This window comes from Oryx dammah, unplaced genomic scaffold, assembly GCF_014754425.2.
Source record: "Oryx dammah isolate SB20612 unplaced genomic scaffold, SCBI_Odam_1.1 HiC_scaffold_27, whole genome shotgun sequence".
In the NCBI taxonomy this organism is placed as follows: domain Eukaryota; kingdom Metazoa; phylum Chordata; class Mammalia; order Artiodactyla; family Bovidae; genus Oryx; species Oryx dammah.
In genome coordinates this window covers 64,111,672-64,132,286 of record NW_024070211.1, presented here as the reverse complement: position 1 = coordinate 64,132,286, position 20,615 = coordinate 64,111,672, and the positions used below count along the sequence as shown (strand labels likewise).

Genomic DNA, 20,615 nt, shown 5'->3' with positions numbered 1-20,615 from the left:
TTGTACATCAACTATACTTCAATAACAAAAAATTTTTTAAAGATACTATGTTAAAAAGAGACATAATGGGATAGATCCAATTGTTTTAGGAACTGTTTCCAGGGTTGATAGTAACAGATTGATAGTTTTAAAAATTATAGATTGAGTCAGGTGTTCACCTACCCAGGATATTATCAAGATCACATTTTCTGTCCAACTGCTGCTAAGCCTGGGCAGGAGAAGGTGCAGGGCTGCCTCTACCTAGAAAAATCCTGTTGGAGGCTATGCTTCTGTGAACCAAAGGAGAAGGGACAGCGGTCAGCTTGTCGGCCCTGAACTGGAAGCCCTTCGTGTACAGAGGCCTGACCACTGTAGCTGAGTTCAGTAAGTTTCCAGTTGATTTAACCAAGACACGGCTCCAGATTCAAGACCAGAAAAATGATGCAAACTTTAAAGAAATCAAGTATTGAGCAATGTTGAATGTGTTAGTGAGGATGGGCAGAGAGGAAGGCCTGAAAGCACTGTATTGGAGGAGTATCCTTCAATGTTAGACCAGGCTTCCTGTGGCACCATCAAGATAGGCACCTACCAGAGCTTGAAGCGGCTATTTGTTAAGTGCCCAGAAGATGAAACCCTTCTTATAATGTGGTCTGTGGAATTCTCTCTGGAGTCCTATCCTCAACCATTTCCGTTCCAGCTAATGTATTGAAAATTCAGATGGCAGCACAAAACAACACCCTTCAAGGAGAAAAATAGGCAACTTCATTAACATTTACTAGCAAGAGGGAACAAGAGGACTGTGGAAGGGCGTGTCCCTTATTGCTCAGAGGGCCACCAGTGTTGGCTGCATGGAGCTGTAGGTTTACAACCTCACTGAGAAGCATCTGATTTTCTCGCACCTGATGGGAGACATTGTGTAACCCATTTCCTCTCAAGCTTTAGCTCTGGATTGGCAGGGGCTCTGGCCTCAAACCCTGTCAATGTGGTGAGAACATGTACGATGAATTGGAGTCCTTCACGATGGCAGATGCCCTGGTTTCACAGGTACCCTGCATTGCTCGTTATAGGCATGGAAGAATGAAGGGGTTTTTTGCTCTGTGTAAAGGGTTTTGGTCAAGTTGGTTGAGACTTGGTCCTTGGAATATTATCTTCTTTGTGACGCACAAGCAGTTGAAGGAATTGAATTTGTGACAAGACTGCATGAGACATCCTTCTGAAAATGCTCACTTCTGAAATATCAAAGCTTCCAGTCTTTCCCACTGCCTTACCCGCCACAGATACTTAGGTGTGAGCAACAGGTGAGGACTGTGTTAGTGTGAATTGCTGTGTCTTGGCCTTGGGTGCTCTGTACCAGACATTTAATGGCATAAACTGTAACAGCCAGACACTAGTTCTTACCATCCAAGTACCCTTCCACATCAAATATAACATGAAATGCACATTTCTTGCTAAAGAAAACTTGCATGAAGGTCAGGAACTGTGGATCGTTTCCTTTGAGGGAGTAACTCCTGATGCATCTCGGATTGTAGCCGAGACTCCCAGATGTTCTAAAACAGCTCATCCGAACCGTGGAGTAGAGCCTTGAGAAAGTGTCATTGTTCTGAACTTCCAGGGGCCTTTGGCTTTGTGTCTGCTGAAGTTCACACATAAAGACCTGGTATACCTCAGGTATAAACAATGCAGGATATAGATCCCTGGAACATTGCAGTGCTTTGCAATTTCTTATTTTGGCAGGGTCTTTAACTTATGGTAAGTGATTTTTAAACCTTTACCCTTTGAAGTTTGTGAGGAATTGTTGCAAAGTATTGATTTCTAAACTCAGGATGGTATAATATGTTAGCTTGGAAGGTGGCAAAGTCTGTGTTGGTGGGAGATGTTTTTAAGCAAGTTGGGTCCTTAGGTAGTGTTCCTAATTTTAGATTTTAACAAGTTTCTGTTTCCTAGTCTGTAAGATGAGAATGATAACCTCTACTGATATTGAGAATCAAATGAAGAAAATAGTAGTTGCTACCACTTGACTTGTAGGATAAGTGTGTTTACATCATGCTTTCATAAAGCCATAATCCAAAAATAAATGGTCTGGTGTATTGAAGAGAATTATTTTATCATGAGCTTATTCTGAATGAGGTTCTTTGATAAAAGCCATGTGAAAGAAAGTGATTAAGGTTTTATTACGTTTTCCTTAGCAAAAGGTTGGAAGTGAATCAAAGAGTTGATTTTTCCAGATTTCCCAGGTTTCACTTTAGTTCTGGTCCTGTTTATTAAAGTATTTCTTATCTTGAACTTCCTAATCGGTTTGGATGGAAAATGATTGCTTGAAATTTGAAAAGCGATTTTTTGTGTACCTAGAGTTTGAGAAGAGGTATGTAGTATCTTCCTTCTTCTTTTTCTGAAAACAGGATATCATTCTTCTTTGCCATGTTCATCTTACTCTTTTCAAAATAGTGACTTTGAGTGCCCCACGACCTTTACACTTCAAGAAGACATCCCCAGGAAAGTAAATATTTAATATTTACTTGGGTACCTTTGGTGCTACCCTTTGAGAGTAACTTAAATACATACTCACTGGGGCTCTAGGACAGACACTTCTGCAGTAAATGCAGGTTCCCAGTCGGTCCAGTCCCTGGGCTGCTTCCTCCCTTGAAGTGACATGGAAGCCACACAGGTTTTTCTTGGAGATTGGACAATTTTCCTCCCAATCACCTTCACCTTGTTTTCTTTGTTAATGCTGACTCTGAAAACAAGATTTTTGTGAAGCAGAATTTTAGTTCCAGTAGTAAGATTTAAGGCACAAAAGGAGGTTGGAGGAGCAAGTGCGTGTTGATTGCTTCAAGACTTAGGTGGAAGTCCAGTTCTCTCTGCTGCTGCTAAGTCACTTCAGTCGTTTCCAACTCTGTGCGACCCCATAGACGGCAGCCCACCAGGCTCCCCCATCCCTGGGATTCTCCAAGCAAGAACACTGGAGTGGGTTGCCATTTCCTTCTCCAATGCATGAAAGTGAAAAGTGAAAGGGAAGTTGCTCAGTTGTGTCTGACTCTTCGTGACCCCATGGCCTGCAGCCTACCAGGCTCCTCCGTCCATGGGATTTTCCAGGCAAGAGTACTGGAGTGAGGTGCCATTGCCTTTTCCGCCAGTTCTCCCTGACCAGCTCCAAATGTGATGCTGAAGAGCTGAGCCCTTTCAGGCCTCATCCCTTGTAATGAATCATATCTTTACAGAGGAATTTTTTTTTTTCTTCTTACCAGAACAGTTCCACTGAGGTGTAAGGGTTTCTATAGAAAGGCTTTCACTTTTGCATTGCTTGAGCTTAAAGGATGACTATTTTATGAGCCACTTTTTTTTCTATTAATGTAGAAGACATTTTAAGTGTACACATAACCCCTAGGACAGTAGAAGCACGTTAATTTTGAAGACCATGTAAAGATGGAATACCATGCAATATTCATTATATCAGTTTGTTCAAATGTATACATGTTTGTGTGTGTGTGTGTTTGCTCAGTTAGTTCTGACTCTTGGCGACCCCAGGGATTGTAGCCCACCAGGTTTCTCTGTCCATGTTCACACCAGAATGAAAAGAAAGCTAAGCCTCACTGTAAAAGCAGGTTTTTAAAATAAAAATATAGTATTTCTTGCTTAACAGATTTATTAACTACCTTATGGAACAGTCTTGTTTTGATTTTTTTTTCTTCTTTTGCTGCTTTCTGAAAAAGTAATACAGTTGTTGACGTTTCTAAGCCAAAAAAGAACTTGAAGAACTGGGAGGCTTGGCCCCTTATTTCCCGGGCTGTGACTACAGGTCCCCACCTCCCCCAATTCCCTTGGGTAAATGTGGCAAAGGAATTTTCACCTTTTATAATCAAAATGAAGAAAGTGGATTTTTTTGTTTGCTTGTGGATTTGTTTAATCATTGATGCTAAGTATTGCCTGATTGAGATATAAAAAAGTTTCTGTTCTCTGTATTTGTTCATGTGTTGGAAATAGTGTATGTTATATAAAGACTATAAAACTTTTCATGAGCCTTTATATTTCAAGATCTTCATTTAAACATAATTGAAATATCTGGCATAAACCTTGTATCATTATTTAATAAACTGGAATAATATTTAAAAGACCACATTTCTAACTCATCAGTGATAGATTTTTTTCCTGGGTTAGAATCAGAACTAGAACTTCTAGAACTAATACCCAAAAAAGATATCCTTTTCATTATAGGGGACTGGAATGCAAAAGTAGGAAGTCAAGAGATACCTAGAGTAACAGGCAAATTTGACCTTGGAATACAAAATGATGCTGAGCAAAGGCTAACAGAGTTTTGCCAAGAGAACGCTTCTTGATGAAAAATTTGTCTTAAAACTCAACATTCAGAAAACTAAGATCATGGCATCACTTCATGGCAAATAGATGGGGAAACAATGGAAACAGTGACAGACTTTATTTTTTTGGGCTCCAAAATCACTGCAGATGGTGACTGCAGCCATGAAATTAAAAGGAGCCATGCTCCTTGGAAGAAAAACTGTGACCAACCTAGACAGCATATTAAAAAGCAGAGCCTTTACTTTGCCAGCAAAGGTCCGTTTAGTCAAAGCTATGCTTTTTCCAGTATTTGTGTATGGATGTGAGAGTTGGACTATAAAGAAAGCTGAGCACCGAAGAATTGATGCTTTTGAACTGTGGTGTTGGAAAAGACTCTTGAGAGTCCCTTGGACTGCAAGGAGATCTAGCCGGTCTATCCTAAAGGAAATCGGTCTGGAATATTCATTGGAAGGACTGATGCTGAAGCTGACACTCCAATCCATTGGCCACCTGATGCAAAGAACTGACTCATTTGAAAAGACCCTGATCCTGAGAAAGATTGAAAGTGGGAGGAGAAGGGGATGACGTAGGATGAGATGATTGGATGGCATCACTGACTCGATGGACATGAGTTTGAGTATGCTTCCGGCGTTGGTGAGGGATAGGTAAGTCTGGTGTGCTGCAGTCATGGTGTCGCAAAGAGTTGGGACATGACTGAGTGACTGAACTGAACTGAGAATCAGAAATCTGAGATCAGCATACTGCAGTTAGCTTATTTACTACTTGTCTGAGACTTAACTTTCATAAAACAGTATGGTTCTTTTTGTAAAAAGTTGCTTATTTATTTGGCTGCCTTGGGTCTTAGTTGTGGCATGTGAAATCTTTTGTTGTGGCGCACAGACTGTCTCACTGTGGCAAGTGGGCTCGGTAGTTAATGGCACATGGACTTATGATCTGTGGCATATGGTATCTTAGTTCCTGTAGCAGGAATTATCCTTGTCCCCTGATTTGCAGAGTGTATTCTTAACCATTGGACCACCAGGGAAGTCCCAACAATATAGTTCTTTTTCATGCTGACTAGACTGCAGAAGAAAGTTTTTAAAATATTCATGCTATCCTTGAATTTCAGATTAAGATATTCGGGAGGTTTTCATTTTGAAATGACAGATATCTGTTAGATTAAGTGTTATGAATGTCAGGAACCTACAGATGCCTTGTGTTTTATTGGTTGGCCTATAATTAGCCTTTGTTAACGAGTTAATACAAACCCTTCAAAAGATTTTTATTCTGAGAAGGCAGCTACCCAGCTGGCAGAAGCTCATTCTGTCTTTTCTCAAAACACAACCCCTATGTTTCATGAGGCTGGCAGGTGATGCTTTGGCAGAATAAGAGAGCCAAGTAAGGGAGCCTGGCTCCCCTTTGGTCTTTGAAGCAAATAAAGAACGTTGATGGAATATGAAATTGGTTCTAGAAATGCACCTTAAAATGAAGATGATGCAAGTATGTAAGTTTGGTACCAGAGAAGTAAATGCAGTGGGATGTTTCTGTGACTTCCTGATTTAACTTAGAAATACTTTGTATTCCTCTTAGGATCATTGCCATTTGCAATTTTTTTTTTTTTTTGCATAATTGGTATTTTCTATTTAAGTTTGTTAGCACTGCTCTGGGACTTACTGATTGTAAGTATGATTTAAAATCAAAAGCTTTCTTTGTCATTTCCAGTAACAGTTATCACTTCCCTTCCTTTGTCCATATTTCTCCTTTCCACCATGTTAGTAGAACAAATATGTTCAAATATTTGAATTCATGTCTTATTCTTCACCTCCATTGTTATCTAAATATTATATCTGCCTCCTGACTGTGTCCTCGAGAATAAATCATGATAGCACTCCCCAAAGTTCTCTACCTCTGTAAGTCTTCACCTCTAAAGTTTCTTAACCTAAACCTAAATTCCCTATCCCTCTTCCATCAGACTCTTAGGGAGTGATATATTGTAATGAAAAGATATCCTTTTCAGTGTTATATTACCTTTTCCTTTGGAATGGGTGTGACTCACTGATCTGAAAAGTTGTTTGTTGAATGGGAAGTGATTGACTCTGGTTTTCTGATTCTTGGAACTTTCCTCTAGAACTCATTTACACCTCTACTAATTTCTCATAGCTAAATGGAGCTGACAGACTAGGGTTGAGCCCGTTCTCTTGTTATACATAATCTAGAGAAGTTTATTAATCCTGATGACTATGGTGAAAATAAGGAGACAAATCTAAGATAAAGGACAAATTAGTGAGTTGGAAGATCATATTTAGAAACTGTTCTCATAAGAGGAAGGAATGTAGGCAAAATAAGAAGTTTAAGAGACAAGAAATGGAAGGTAAAAGAAGTTTCTTTTTCCCTTAGAACAAGGTTGCCTGCTTTTAGCACTTTAATTCAGTATAATATTGGAAGTTCTAGCCAAAGCAGCTAGGCAGAAAAAAAGAAATGATAGGCATCCGAATTCTAAGGGAAGAAGTAAAATTACCTCTGTGTAAGATGACATGATCTTACAAGTGGAAAACCTTAAAGATTCCACAGTAAAACCATTAGAGTTAATAAAAGAATTCAACAGTGTTGCAGGATACAAATCAAACAACAAAAGTCAAGTGCCCTTCTATACACTAGTCATGAGCAATCCAAAAATAAAATTAAGACAATAATTCCTTTACTGTAGCATCAAGGAGAATAAAATACTTAGGAATAAATGTAACCAAGGAGGCAAAAAACATGTACATTGAAAAGTACAAAACATTACTAAGAGAAATGAAAAGAATATCTAAATACATGGAAAGATAGCCCATATCTGTGGATTGAAAGATTTAATGTTATTAAGAGGACAGTGCTGCCCAAAGTGATCTGTAGATTCAGTGCAATCTCTATCAAAATTCCAAGAACATTTTTTGCAGACATAGGACAGACTATTCTAAATTTATATGGAATCTCGTGGGATTCCAAATATCCAGAACAGGCTTGAAAAAGAAGGGAAAGATTGCCATTGCATATCTTGATTTGAAAACTTAATATCAAGCTATAGTAATAAAAACAGTGTGGTTCTGGGATATGAACAGACATACAGATCAGTGGAGCAAATTACAGGGTCTAGAAATAAACCTTCAAATATATGGCCAAATGATTTTCCACAAGGATGATAACACCATTCAGTGGGCAAGAGTCTTTTCAGCAAGTGGTGCTGGGAAAATTGAATAACCACATGCAAAAGGGTAAAATTGGATTCTTAGGTTGTTGTTTAGTCCCTAACTTGTGTCCAACTCTTTTGCAACCCCAAGGACTGTCACCCTCCAGGCTCCTCTGTCCGTGGGATTTCCAAGGCAAGAACACTGGAGTGGGTTGCCATTTCCTTCTCCGGGGGATCTTACTGTCCCAGGGACCGAACCTATGTCCCCTGCATTGGCAGGTGGGTTCTTTACCACTGAGCCACTAGGGAAACCCAAAATATTAACTCAGAATGGATCAAAGACAACTGTAGTATTGTGATTTACAATAAACATATATTTAATCTTCATCCTGTTTCTGGCACAGAACTCCTAAAACTCTTGGAATTTTCTAAGTTATAAGAGCCCCCAAAGTGTTTTTGATATGTTAATGGTGTGACTTGGAAAGCCCTTCAGTAACCAGCTGATGGTAGCTGGTTGCTGGGGGGAACTAACCAGGTGATTAGAAAGTTGGAACTTTGGCACCCACCACTACCCCCAGACAAGCTGGGAGGGAAGAGGGGCCAGAAATTGCATTCAGTCACCAGTGACCAGTGATTTAATCCATCATGCCTAATTAATGAGACCTCCATAAAAACCCCAAAGGACAAGTTTGGAGAACTTCTGGGTTGGTGAACCAGAACGCTTCCACCTGCTTGGTCTCAAACTCCACTGGGATAGGAGCTGTTGTGTTTGGTACCATGACCTATGTATCCTCTCACCTGGCTGTTAATTTGTCTCTGCTGATATCCTTTGTAATAAACTGTTAAATCTAGTGCGTAAACTGATTCCTGAACTCTGTGAACTATTCTAGCAAAGTAATTGAAACCAAGGAGGGGGTCATGACCAAGACCAAGTGACCAAGTGAAGTCGCTCAGTCGTGTCCGACTCTTTGTGACCCCATGGACTGTAGCCTCCCACGCTCCTCCATCCATGGCATTTTCCAGGCAAGAGTACTGGAGTGGATTGCCATTTCCTTCTCCAGAGGACCTTCCTGACCCAGGGATCGAACCCAGGTCTTCTGCATGGTAGGCAGATGCTTTACCGTCTGAGCCACAAGGGAAGTCCATCTAGCAAAGTAATTGAAACCAAGGAGGGGGTCATGAGAACCCATTTAATAGCCAGTTGGTCAGAAGCACCAGTGATAGACTGGACTGTGACTGGCATCTGAAGTGGGGGAAATCTTGTGGGACTGAGCTTGACCCATGGAGTCTGATGCTGTCTCCAATAAGAGTGTCAGAGTTGAGTGTGTCTGACACCCATTCAGTCTCTTAGAGAACGGAGTTAATTGCTTGGTTGTGAGGAAGAAATCCACACAAATTGGAATAGGTGTAGACCCAGAATGACTTTCAGGTGTGAGGGTTTAAAACTGTAAAACTCTCAGAAGGAAACGTAGGGGAAAATCTCCATGACATTAGATCTGACAATGATTTTTTGAAATGACGATAAAATACAGGCAGCAGAAGAGAATATAAATAAGTTAGACTTCATCCTGAGAAACCTGTATGCAGGACAAGAAGCAGCAGTTAGAATTGGGTGTAGAACATCAGACTGGTTCAAAATTTGGAAAGGAGTACGCCAAGGCTGTATATTGTCACCCTGCTTATTTAACTTATATACAAAGTACATCATGAGAAATGCCGGGCTGGTTGACTCACTAGCTGGAATCAAGATTGCTGGGAGAAATATCAACAACCTAAGATAGGCAGATGACACCACACTTATGGCAGAATGTGAAGAGGAACTAAAGAGCTTCTTGATGAAAGTGAAAGAGGAGAGTGAAGAAGTTGGCTTAAAATTCAACATTCAGAAAACTAAGATCATGGCATCCAGTTCCATCACTTCATGGCAAATAGATGGGGAAACAATGGAAACAGTGACAGACTTTATTTTGGGGGGCTTGAAGATCACTGCAGATGGTGACTGCAGCCATGAAATTAAAAGATGCATTCTCCTTGGAAGAAAAGCTGTGACCAGCCTAGACAGCATATTAAAAAGCAGAGCCTTTACTTTGCCAACAAAGATCCGTCTAGTCAAAGCTATGGTTTTTCCAGTAGTCATGTGTGGATGTGAGAGTTGGACTATAAAGAAAGCTGAGTGTCGAAGAATTGATGCTTTTGAACTGTGGTGTTGGAGAAGACTCCTGAGAGTCCCTTGGACTGCAAGGAGATCCAACCAGTCCATCCTAGAGGAAATCAGTCCTGAATATTCATTGGAAGGACTGATGCTGAAGCTGAAACTCCAATACTTTGGCCACCTGCTGCAAAGAGCTGACTCACTAGAAAAAACACCCTGATGCCAGGAAAGATTGAAGGCAGGAGAAGGGGATGACAGAGGATGAAATGGTTGGATGGCATCACCAACTCAGTGGACATGAGTTTGAGTAAACTGGGAGTTGGTGATGGACAGAGACACCTGGCATGCTGCAGTCCATGGGGTCACAAAGAGTCGGACATGACTGAGCAACTGAACTGAACATATGCAGAAAATACCACTTTAATGGCAGAAAGTGAAGAGGAACTAAAGAGCCTCTTGATGAAGGTGAAAGAAGAGAGTGAAAAAGTAGACTTAAAACTCGGCATTCAAAGAATGAAGGTCATGGCATCTGGTCTTATCACTTCATGGCCAATAGAAGGGCAACAAGTGAAAACAGTGCCAGACTTTTATTTTCTTGGGCTCAAGAATTACTATGGACAGTGACTGCAGCCACAAAATTAAAAGATGCTTGTTCCTTGGAAAGCTGTCACAAACCTGGACAGCGTATTAAAAAGCAGAAACATCATTTTGCCCATGAAGTTATAGTCAGAGCTATAGTTTTTCCAGTAGTCGTGCACAAATGTGACAGTTGGAAGAAGGCAGAGTACTGAAAAATGGATAGTTTTGAACTGTGGTGCTGGATAAGACTCTTGAGAGTCTCTTGGACAGCGAGGAGATCAAACAAGTCAATCCTAAAGGAAATCAGTCCTGAATATTCATTGGAAGGACTGATGCTGAAGCTGAAACTCCAGTAGTTTGGCCACCTGATTCAAAGAGCTGACTCATTGGAAAAGACCCTGGTGCTGGGAAAGATTGAGAGCAGGAGGAGAAGGGGACAACAGAGGATGTGATGGTTAGATGGCATCACTGAGTCAATGGACATGATTTTGAGCAAACTCTGGGAGATGGTGAAGGACAGGGAAGCCTTGCATGCTGCAGTCCATGAGGTCACAAAGAGTGGGACATGACTTAGCTAATGAACAGCAACATCAAAAATAAAAGTTGTTTACTTTAAAGGAAATTCACTATCAAGTGAGTAAAAAGACAATTCAGAATGGTAGAAAATATTTGCAAATTGTGTGTTTGATAAAAGATTAATATAGTGAGTACGTAAATACAACTCAGCAACAAAAAGCAAGTCAGATCAAAAATGGGAAAAAAGACTGGAATAAATATTTCTCCAAAGAAGATATGCAGATGTCCAGTAAACACATGAAGAAGCATGCTTAACATGACTAGGCATTAGGGAAATGTAAATCAAAATCACAACAGAGAGACTTGCCTGGTGGTCTTATGGTTAAGAATCCGCCTGCCAATACAGGGGACACAGGTTCGATCCCTGATCCAGAAAGATCCCACATGCCACGGGACAGCTAAGCCTCTGCACCACAAATACTGAGCCAATGCCCTGAGCCCATGTTTGCACCCCAGAGCTCATGCTCCACAGCAAGAGAAGCTACTGCAGTGACAAGCCCACACAGCACAACTAGAGAGTAACCCCCACTTGCTGCAACTAGAGAGTAACCCCCACTTGCTGCAACTAGAGAAAGTCTGAGCACAGGAACAAGACCCAGCACAGTCCCCTTCCCCCCAGAAAAAATTAATCACATATGAGTTACCTTTTACATCCATTGTGTTGGCTATTACCCACACAGAAAAAGAAAGTACATAAAATAACAAGTGTTACATTAACAAATTGAAAGATAAAAACTATATGATTATCTCAATAGATGCAGAGAAAGCCTTTGACAAAATTCAACATCCATTTATGATTAAAAACCCTACAGAAAGCAGGCAGAGAAGGAACATACCTCAACATAACAAAAGCCATATATGATAAACCCACAGCAAACATTATCCTCAATGATGAAAAATTGAAAGCATTTCCCCTAAAGTCAGGAACAAGACAAGTATGCCCACTCTCACCACTACTATTCAACATAGTTTTGGAAGTTTTAACCACAGGAATCAGAGAAGAAATAAAAGGAATCCAGATTGGAAAAGTAGTAGTATAACTCTCACTGTTTGCAGATGACATGATCCTCTACGTAGAAAACCCTAAAGACTCCACCAGAAAATTACTAGAGCTAATCAATGAATATAGTAAAGTTGCAGGATATAAAATTAACACACAGAAATCTCTTGCATTCCTGTACACTAACAATGAGAAAATGGAAAGAGAAATTAAGGAAACAATTCCATTCACCATTGCAACGAAAAGATTAAAATACTTAGGAATATATCTACCTAAAGAAACAAAAGACCTATATATAGAAAACTATAAAACACTGATGAAGGAAATCAAAGAGGACACAAATGGATGGAGAAATATACCATGTTCATGCATTGGAAGAATCAATATAGTGAAAATGGGTATACTACCCAAAGCAATCTATAGATTCAGTGCAATCCCTATCAAGCTACCAATGGTATTTTTCAGAGAACTGGAACAAATAATTTCACAATTTGTATGGAAATACAAAAAACCTCGAATAGCCAAAGCAATCTTGAGAAAGAAGAATGGAACTGGAGGAATCAACCTGCCTGACTTCAGGCTCTACTACAAAGCTACAGTCATCAGGACAGTCTAGTACTGGCACAAAGACAGAAATATAGATCAATGGAACAAAATAGAAAGCCCAGAGATAAATCCACGCACCTCTGGACACCTTATCTTCGACAAAGGAGGCAATAATATACAGTGGAGAAAAGATAATCTCTTTAACAAGTGGTGCTGGGAAAACTGGTCAACCACTTGTGAAAGAATGAAATTAGAACACTTTATAACACCATATACAAAAATAAACTCAAAATGGATTTAAGATCTAAATGTAAGACCAGAAACTATAAAACTCCTAGAGGAAAACATAGGCAAAACACACTCTGACGTAAATCATAGCAGGATCCTCTATGACCCACCTCCCAGAGTAATGGAAATAAAAGAAAAAATAAACAAATGGGACCTAACTAAACTTAAAAGCTTTTACACAATAAAGGGAACTATAAGCAAGGGGAAAAGACAGCCTTCAGAATGGGAGAAAATAATAGAAAATGAAGCAACTGACAAAGAATCTCAAAAATATACAAGCAACTCCTGCAGCTCAGTTCCAGAAAATTGAGCATGGTGTTCTGTCTTGATGAAGGGATGGCAGTTTATCAAATAGAAAGGAGATCTCACAATAGAAAGTGCAGGAAAAGCAGTGGACAAATTGTACGTCATCAAATCATCAATTAAAAAGCAGAAACTGATGATTCAGTAAAAAAAGCCAGCTACATTTTTTTAATAGGAAATAGTCTTAAATAATTTAAAGCTATATAAGAGAGGGACATGGATAGGACATATATAGAGATTGAGGATATGTGGGTTGTATTTGTGGATAGTTACCATATTAGAAATTATCTGGTGGTCCAGTGGTTAAGACTCCACACTTCCAGTGTAGGGGGCACAGGTTCCATCCCTGGTTGGGGAACTACGATCCCACATGCCACATGGTACAGCCAAAAATAAAAACTTTACTGATTAATTTAAAAATAGCAATATATACCTTTTGTAGGTTAACAGAAGTAATATTTTTATGAAGAGTCTTACTGAACAACATAGGAATTTAGTGAGAAGAATGTTTGCAAATTTCTTTAATGCCTGATTTAATAGACTATACTTAAGAGTCTCTTACCTGCTGTTATAATACACTCTGTTGCAATGTGTTCTTATTGAGGGTACATGAGGAGAATCCTGGGACCATGTGGATCTTTTGTGTGGGGATCCCTCAGAGGTCCTGAGATCGTACTTTACAACCTGCTTTTTCCACGCAAGTTTCTTTATCACCTTGACTCTTTCCAGTTTGGTGATGTCATGTTGATCTTGTAGTTTACTGCTGTCCACTTTCCCTCCCACCTTCCATTTATGCTTTTGTTATTTCCCACCCTACATTCAAGTCCAGTTTAAGGCTGATCTTCATGTCTTCACTGACGACTCTAGCTTCAATGACTCTTCTCTTTGGCAAATACAGTTAGTTTCACGTGGTTGGTGCTTAAGTTTTCTTGTTTTCTCTTTCCAGCTACATTATAAAGCTCCTTTAAAATAGGGACCCTAAAAATTGAAAAGATAAAACAAGAGTTTCTCCTTACATTAAGTGTTAGGTGTAGAAAGTAATACTTGTTGGTTCATAGGCAGTAGCACTGTCCAGGAAAGCAAATAATAGATCACAAACTCTTTTCTGGTCTTAAATGGCTTATTGGAAAACCATAGTGTCTTCCCCATTACCTGCTACATGGTTATGCTTTTGGTGTTGCAATTAATATTTCTTTTAAGAGCTCTTGTGTAATTAAAACTATCTTCAATGCAGGCTTATTGATCTTATAAGCCACTCACTGATTTATTTTCTTGCCATTTCAGAAAAAAGCCAAAGGACAAGAGCTATTTGATCAGATTATGTACCACTTGGACCTTATTGAAAGCGACTATTTTGGACTGAGATTTATGGATTCAGCACAAGTAGCGGTGAGTATCTGGTTTTTGGAGGCTTTAAAATGGGGACAGAAATGGAAAATGTCAGATGATGTTCTCAGTGCTGGAAGGTTACATATACTTACATGTCTTCTTTTTTCCTGTAATTTTCTCGGAATAACCTGAAGTGCTTATTATTTATTTTATTTATTTTTTTAAAAAAGGTCTAACCCTAAGCCACATTCCCAGAGCATGATCTCTGCAAATGAGGCTTGGAAATCTCAACCACTGGATTGGTCTTGAGCAGACTAGAGTGAACTCTGTGCGAGGGAATGGGAGTTTTTTGGGCTCTTGGGTGAATGATAGAAGTTCCTAGTTTGCAATTAAGGTGAATATTGAACTAAAATATTCCTAATATCCCTTCCAGCTCTGTGATTCTCTGTCTGTAAATAGATGATCTTTGATGTGCATTTTAGATGAGAGAACAGTGTATATATAATAGGATAGGAAGTTGGGGGCTTTTCAAAGAATTTGTCCAGTATTTGAAAAAAAGTAGTGATTAAGATTGGAAGATGAATCAGTGGCCACATCATCCACACTGAGCTGCAGAAGTGTTAATAATAAATTGGCAGTATTCTCTAATAATTGGGATTAGGGCTTTTTCAGTCAGGGAGGTTATATTTTGCTTTAGGAAGTTTTACATAGGAATATTATGTAGGATTGTTTGGAGTGGACAGAGGTGAAAGTTAGAGTCAGTGCAAACATTTTGGGGATAAAAGTGATACTAGGGTCTAGAGTAGGGCATTCACAGGGGTGGGGGGCAGAAGAGGGATATCAGGACGTTGAGCCTTGTTTTTTGGACATCTGTGATGGTGTTTCTGTGTTTAGTGACACAATAACTGCAGTGTTTAGAACCATAGGAGCAATATATATTCTATAAGAATCTCAGGTTCCTTTCGAGTGGGTCTGTGTGTGTGTGTTTGTGTGTGAGGGGGTGATATGGTGTGACTGATACATTAACTGGAATACCTCTATGAGATACTTCACAGAACCTACATTTCTTGGAGATGAACTCCTAGACTGGTTTTATAGAGCATCTTCAGTGAATGTACCGCTGTTAATAATGTCAACTTCACTTGTTTTCTCTCATTTCCCCTGTACCTCAATTTAAAAAAAGAATGAGCATTTATTTACAGGGAATTGGTTAGGTAAATTTTGATACATCTTTACAATGGAATATCTGCGGCTCATTAAAAATGGTGATTTTTAAGTGTGCTAATTGACATGAATGATGTAAAAATTAAAAAGATTTATAAAATAACTTAACTCTCTATAGAATTCTCCAGGTAAGAATACCAGAGTGGTAGCCATTCCCTTCTCCAGGCGATCTTCCCAACCTAGGGATCAAACCTGGGTCGCCGGCATTGCAGGTGGACTCTACCACTTGAGCCACCAGGGAAGCATATAAAATAACTGAATTTTTCTATTTTTAAGGAATCCTGAGTTTATGTTCACATATAAACATGAAAAAATTTGAAAAGCAATTTTCTCTAGTTTGAGTTCTGATCTCTGGATGGATGTTGTATAAGAGGCATTTCTCTTATTTCTTCTTGTTAATCTTATTTCTTTTCTATTAGACAAAATCCACTAAGGGTGGGAAATGAATCAGTTACCTCTGTTATCCAGTATGTATTAAGTAATAAACTAGACTGTTTATTGGATTTAACTCTGGTCTGCTACTTAGTTTGATACAGGGTTGGTTGACTATTGAGTTTAATATCATTAAACTCTCATCTCCAGAGTCTTACATTCAGATGAAACAACAAATGATTTGGGGGGTAGATAGTTTGTACAGCTTCCTGTTTTTTTGAGGAGTCAATATTAGGTTTTAGGTACTTTGTTTCCGTTTCTTAACATATTTAAGTAATTACAAGAAGAAACAGACATGCAGCTGTTCCTAAATTGCATTATTTGTTCTTTGCTAATATCAGTACTTACTGAATTACTAGATCCTGTAGTTTTTTCTCTCATTTGATTCACATGGTTATAACAAATGTCTGGTAAAGCCAGCATTAGAACTTGTAATCCCTACTCTTTTTAGTTTTAGTTTATGCCTCCCAATGCACAGAAATCTAGGCATTAAGATTAAATTTAAATAGGCTTACATTTTCCAGTCTCTACTCTGGCCAAATACTATGTGAATTAAACTGTAACAACAATAATTGGGAAATGAAAGCTATTAAAAATCAACTCTAGACAACACTTTAAATATTCTTAAAGTGTTGACTCACTTGATTCCATAACAGTCTTAGGACATAAGTAAACATAAGAGATAGATGACTGTCAGTTGTTTATAGTGTGGCCAGATTTAACCCCAAAAGTAAACAAAATTGATACTTGACAAACAATTCAGTTTGTCAGAAGATAATGAACTTAGTAGATCCTGTGGCTTTTTTGGTGAGGATCATCTGTGTAAACTAAGTTAACCCGTGGTTTCCATAACTACTTATCATACTTCCTTTGTTGACATAACTATGAAATCTAAAGGGAGTGAGGGTGAAAAAGAGCCAAGGAATTACATGCTACAGTTTAACCTTGGATATGTGGCATGTCCATATTTGTAAAATTAATGTGTTAAAATTTAGTTTATTGATCATTTTAGATCAGTCCAAGATATGTATGATTAGAATTATGCATTCATTAAGGAGATAGTCAAAGTAAATTGATGAGGTCATAGTTCACGTTTCTTCCTATGTAATCAGATGAGTTTGCTGTTTTTTAAGTTACTTTTGATTGCACTAACTCATTTTAATTGAAATTCAGTAGTGCATCTACAGAAAAGTTGCAAGAACAATATAAGTAATTATTTTTCTAGAATCATTTGAGAGAGAGTTGCAAGTATGATGTCCCATTTCCCTTGAATTTCCTACAGACAAGCATGTTCTCCTGCACAACTCAATATAGTCATCAAAATCAGGAAGTTATTGTGACATTACCACTATCTAATCTTCAGACCCCATTCAAATTATGCCTGAGAGTGTCATTTATAGCCAGAAGTTCGCTTTTACCAGTTGCTCCCCATTCCTCCTCCCCACCGCTCCTGGCAAATGCTAATCTTTCTGTGTGAATTTGCCCATTTTGAGACTTTCATAGAAATGCAATCATGTAATTTGCGGCCTTTTGAGTTTGCATAATGTTTTCAAGGTTCATTTATATTGTAGCATATATCAGTACTTGATTCTTAACAGCTGAATAATAATCCACTGTATGGATATACCACAGTTTTATTTGTTCACTGATGCACATTTAGGTTTATTCATTTTTGGCTATTATAAATAACACTGCTGTGAACATTTGCACTCAAGTTTTTGCACTCAACATAACTCTTAAATTCTTTTGGATATGCATCTAGGAGTGGAACTACTGGATTATAAGGTAACTTTATGTAGAAGTTTTTGAGGAACTGTGAAATTGTTTTCCATAGTGACTGTACCATTCTACCTTCCTATCAGCACTGTATAAGTGTTCCAATTTCTACATGTCCTCACCAACATGACATTCTCCCTTCTTTTTTTTAAAAGATCCCTCCCTTTTTTTCCCCCCCAAAATGTATTTATTTGGCTGTTTTAGGCCTTACTTGCATCGTGTGATGTTTGGACTCTCTACTTACGGCATGTGGGCTCCAGAGCTGCTCCATAACTTGTGAGATCCTAGTTCCTTGACCAGAGACTGGACCTGCATCCCCTGCATTGCAGGGCAGACTCTTAACCAGTGAACCACCAGTCAAGTCCCTCCTCTTCTTTTTGATTCTGATCATACCAGTTGGTATGGAGTGGTCTCACTGTAGTACTGATTTGCACTTCTCTGATAGAAAAAATATGTGAGCATCTGTTCATGTGCTTGTTAATCATGTGTATATCTTCTTTGGATAAATGTCTGTTCAGACTTCTAATCCACTTGAAATTCACTTATTTCCTTCTTATTGAGTTGTAAGAGTTAAACTGTTACCTAGTCCATAGTCACAAACATTTATACATATTTTCTTCTTTATCCATTTGGAGTTAATTTTGTTATAAGCTCTAAAGTAGGGGTCAAACTTCATTCCTTTACATGTGAGTGCATGTGTATATCCAGTGATCCTAGAACCACTTGTTGAAAAGATGATTCTTTCCCCCCTTGAATGGTCTTGGCACATTTACTGAAAGTCATTTGAGCATAGATATTTGGGTTTTTTCCTGGGTTCTGAGTTCTGTTACATTCATCTATATGTTGATTCTTATACCAGCACCACATTGCCTTCATGTGGTGAAGTAAGTTTCAGACTTACTTACTTTGTAGTAAGTTTGAAAATTGGGAAATGTGAGTCCTTCAATTTCATTCTTCTGTTTTAAGACTGTTTTGGCTCTTCTGGGTCACTCATAGTTCCATACATATTTTGGATCAGCTTGTCTACTTCTGCAAAGAGGGCAGTTGGGAGTTTTGATGAGAATTGCACTGAATCTATATATCTGTTTGGGAAGTATTGTTATCTTAACATCATTAAGTCTTACACATGAATTATGTTTTTATATTTCTTAAAGCAATAGTTTATAGTTTGTTTACACATCTTTCATCTCCTTGGCTAAACTTACTCATAAACATTTTATTCCTTTGATGTTATTGTAATATGTAACTTTTTAAATATCATTTTGGATATAGTTTGGATTCTAGTGTATAGAATCCATTTTTGTATATGTTTCTTATATCTTACAACCTTACTGAACTTGTGTATTAGTTTTTTTTGTTTTATGTATAAGATCTTGTTATCTACAAAAAAAGGATAGTTTTAACTTCTTTTTAATCTGAATGCCTTTTATTCTTTTTTCTTTTCACTTATCTCTTTTTCTTGCCTAAGTGCCCTGGCTTGAACATTTAGTAAAACGTTGAATAGAAGTGTTAAGGGTAGACATTGTTGTCTCATTCTTGATCTTATGGGGAGTGTTCAGTATTTCACCATCAAGTATAATGTTACCTGTGGGATTTTTCTAGATGCCCTTTATCATTTTATCATGAAATGGTGTTGGGTTTTGTTAAATGCTTTTTATGCATCTGCTGAGAGGATCATAAGGTATATTTCCTGTATTCTGTTAATATGATATATTACATTGACCATATTTGATGGTATGTTGAATCACTGTTGCATTTCTGGGATAAATCTCACTCGTGGTGTAAAATTCTTTGTATATGTTGCTTGCTTTGATTTTGTTGAGTACTTCGATGTCCATATTCATAAGAGATATTGGTCTATAGTTTTTTTGTGGTTTTTCTTCCTTGTGCTACCTTTGGTTTCAATAAGAGAAGTACTGGCATCAGAATGAGTTGGAAAGTCTTTTTTCTTCTATTTTTTTGAGGCTCTCATGAAGGATTGGTATTAATTCTTACTTCAACACTCGGTAGAATTCACCAGTGAAGCTCTGGGCTTTTCTAGAGCTTTTTGATTAGTGACTCGGTCTCTTTACTTGTTACAGGTATATTCAGATTTTCTGTTTCTTCAGTTTTTAAACCAGGCAGCTTTAGAGAGCCAAAGGTGGACTTACTGGATGAGAGGTTGGGATAATAGGAGTAAACCAGGATTATTCTGGCATACTAGGATTTGTTGTTAAATTGCTAAGTTTTGTCCCACTCTTTGTGATCCCATAGACTGTAGCATGCTGGGTTTCCCTGTCCTTCACTATCTCCCAGAGTTTGCTCAAACTCATGTCCATTGAGTCAGTGATGCCATTCAACCATCTCATCTTCTGTTTTCCCCTTCTCCTTCTGCCCTCAGTCTTTCCCAGCATCAGGGTCTTTCCCAGTGAGTCGGCTCTTCACATCAGGTGGCCAAAGTATTGGAGCTTCAGCTTCAGCATTAATCCTTGCAGTGATTATTCTGGGTTGATTTCCCTTAGGATTGGCTGGTTTGATCTCCTTGCCGTTCAAGGCACTCATAAGAATTTTCTCCAGCACCACAATTTGAAAGCATCAATTCTTTAGCACTCAGCCTTCTTTAGGGTCCAACCTTCACATCCATACATGACTACTGGAAAAACCATAGCTTTGACTATATGGACCCTTGTCAGCAAAGTAACACCATCTTTTTAATACACCATCTAGGTTTGTCATAGCTTCCCTTTCAGGGAGCAAGCATCTTTTAATTTTGTGGCTGCAGTCACTGTCCACAGTGATTTTTGAGCTCAAGAAAATAAAATCTGTCACTGTTTACACTTTCCCCCCATCTATTTGCCATGAAGTGATGGGACCAGATGTCATGATCTTTGTTTTTTCAATGTTGAATTTTAAGCCAACCTTTTCACTGTCCTCTTTACCTTGAAGAGGCTAGTTGGTTCCTCTTCACTTCTTGCCATTAGGGTGGTGTC

The 20,615-nt window shown here is 38.5% G+C and overlaps 1 protein-coding gene and 1 pseudogene across 4 annotated transcripts in view; both read left to right on the top strand.

The window, feature by feature from the left end:
• EPB41L5 (erythrocyte membrane protein band 4.1 like 5) overlaps window positions 1-20,615 on the top strand; it is a 169,893-nt gene that overhangs the window by 14,350 nt on the left and 134,928 nt on the right. For all 4 annotated transcript variants that reach the window (XM_040228960.1, XM_040228958.1, XM_040228959.1 and 1 more), the window contains exon 3: window positions 14,170-14,274. In XM_040228960.1, the coding sequence (XP_040084894.1) occupies window positions 14,170-14,274 (105 nt within the window). The remainder of the gene's footprint in view (window positions 1-14,169; window positions 14,275-20,615) is intronic.
• LOC120854719 lies at window positions 268-1,180 on the top strand (annotated as a pseudogene).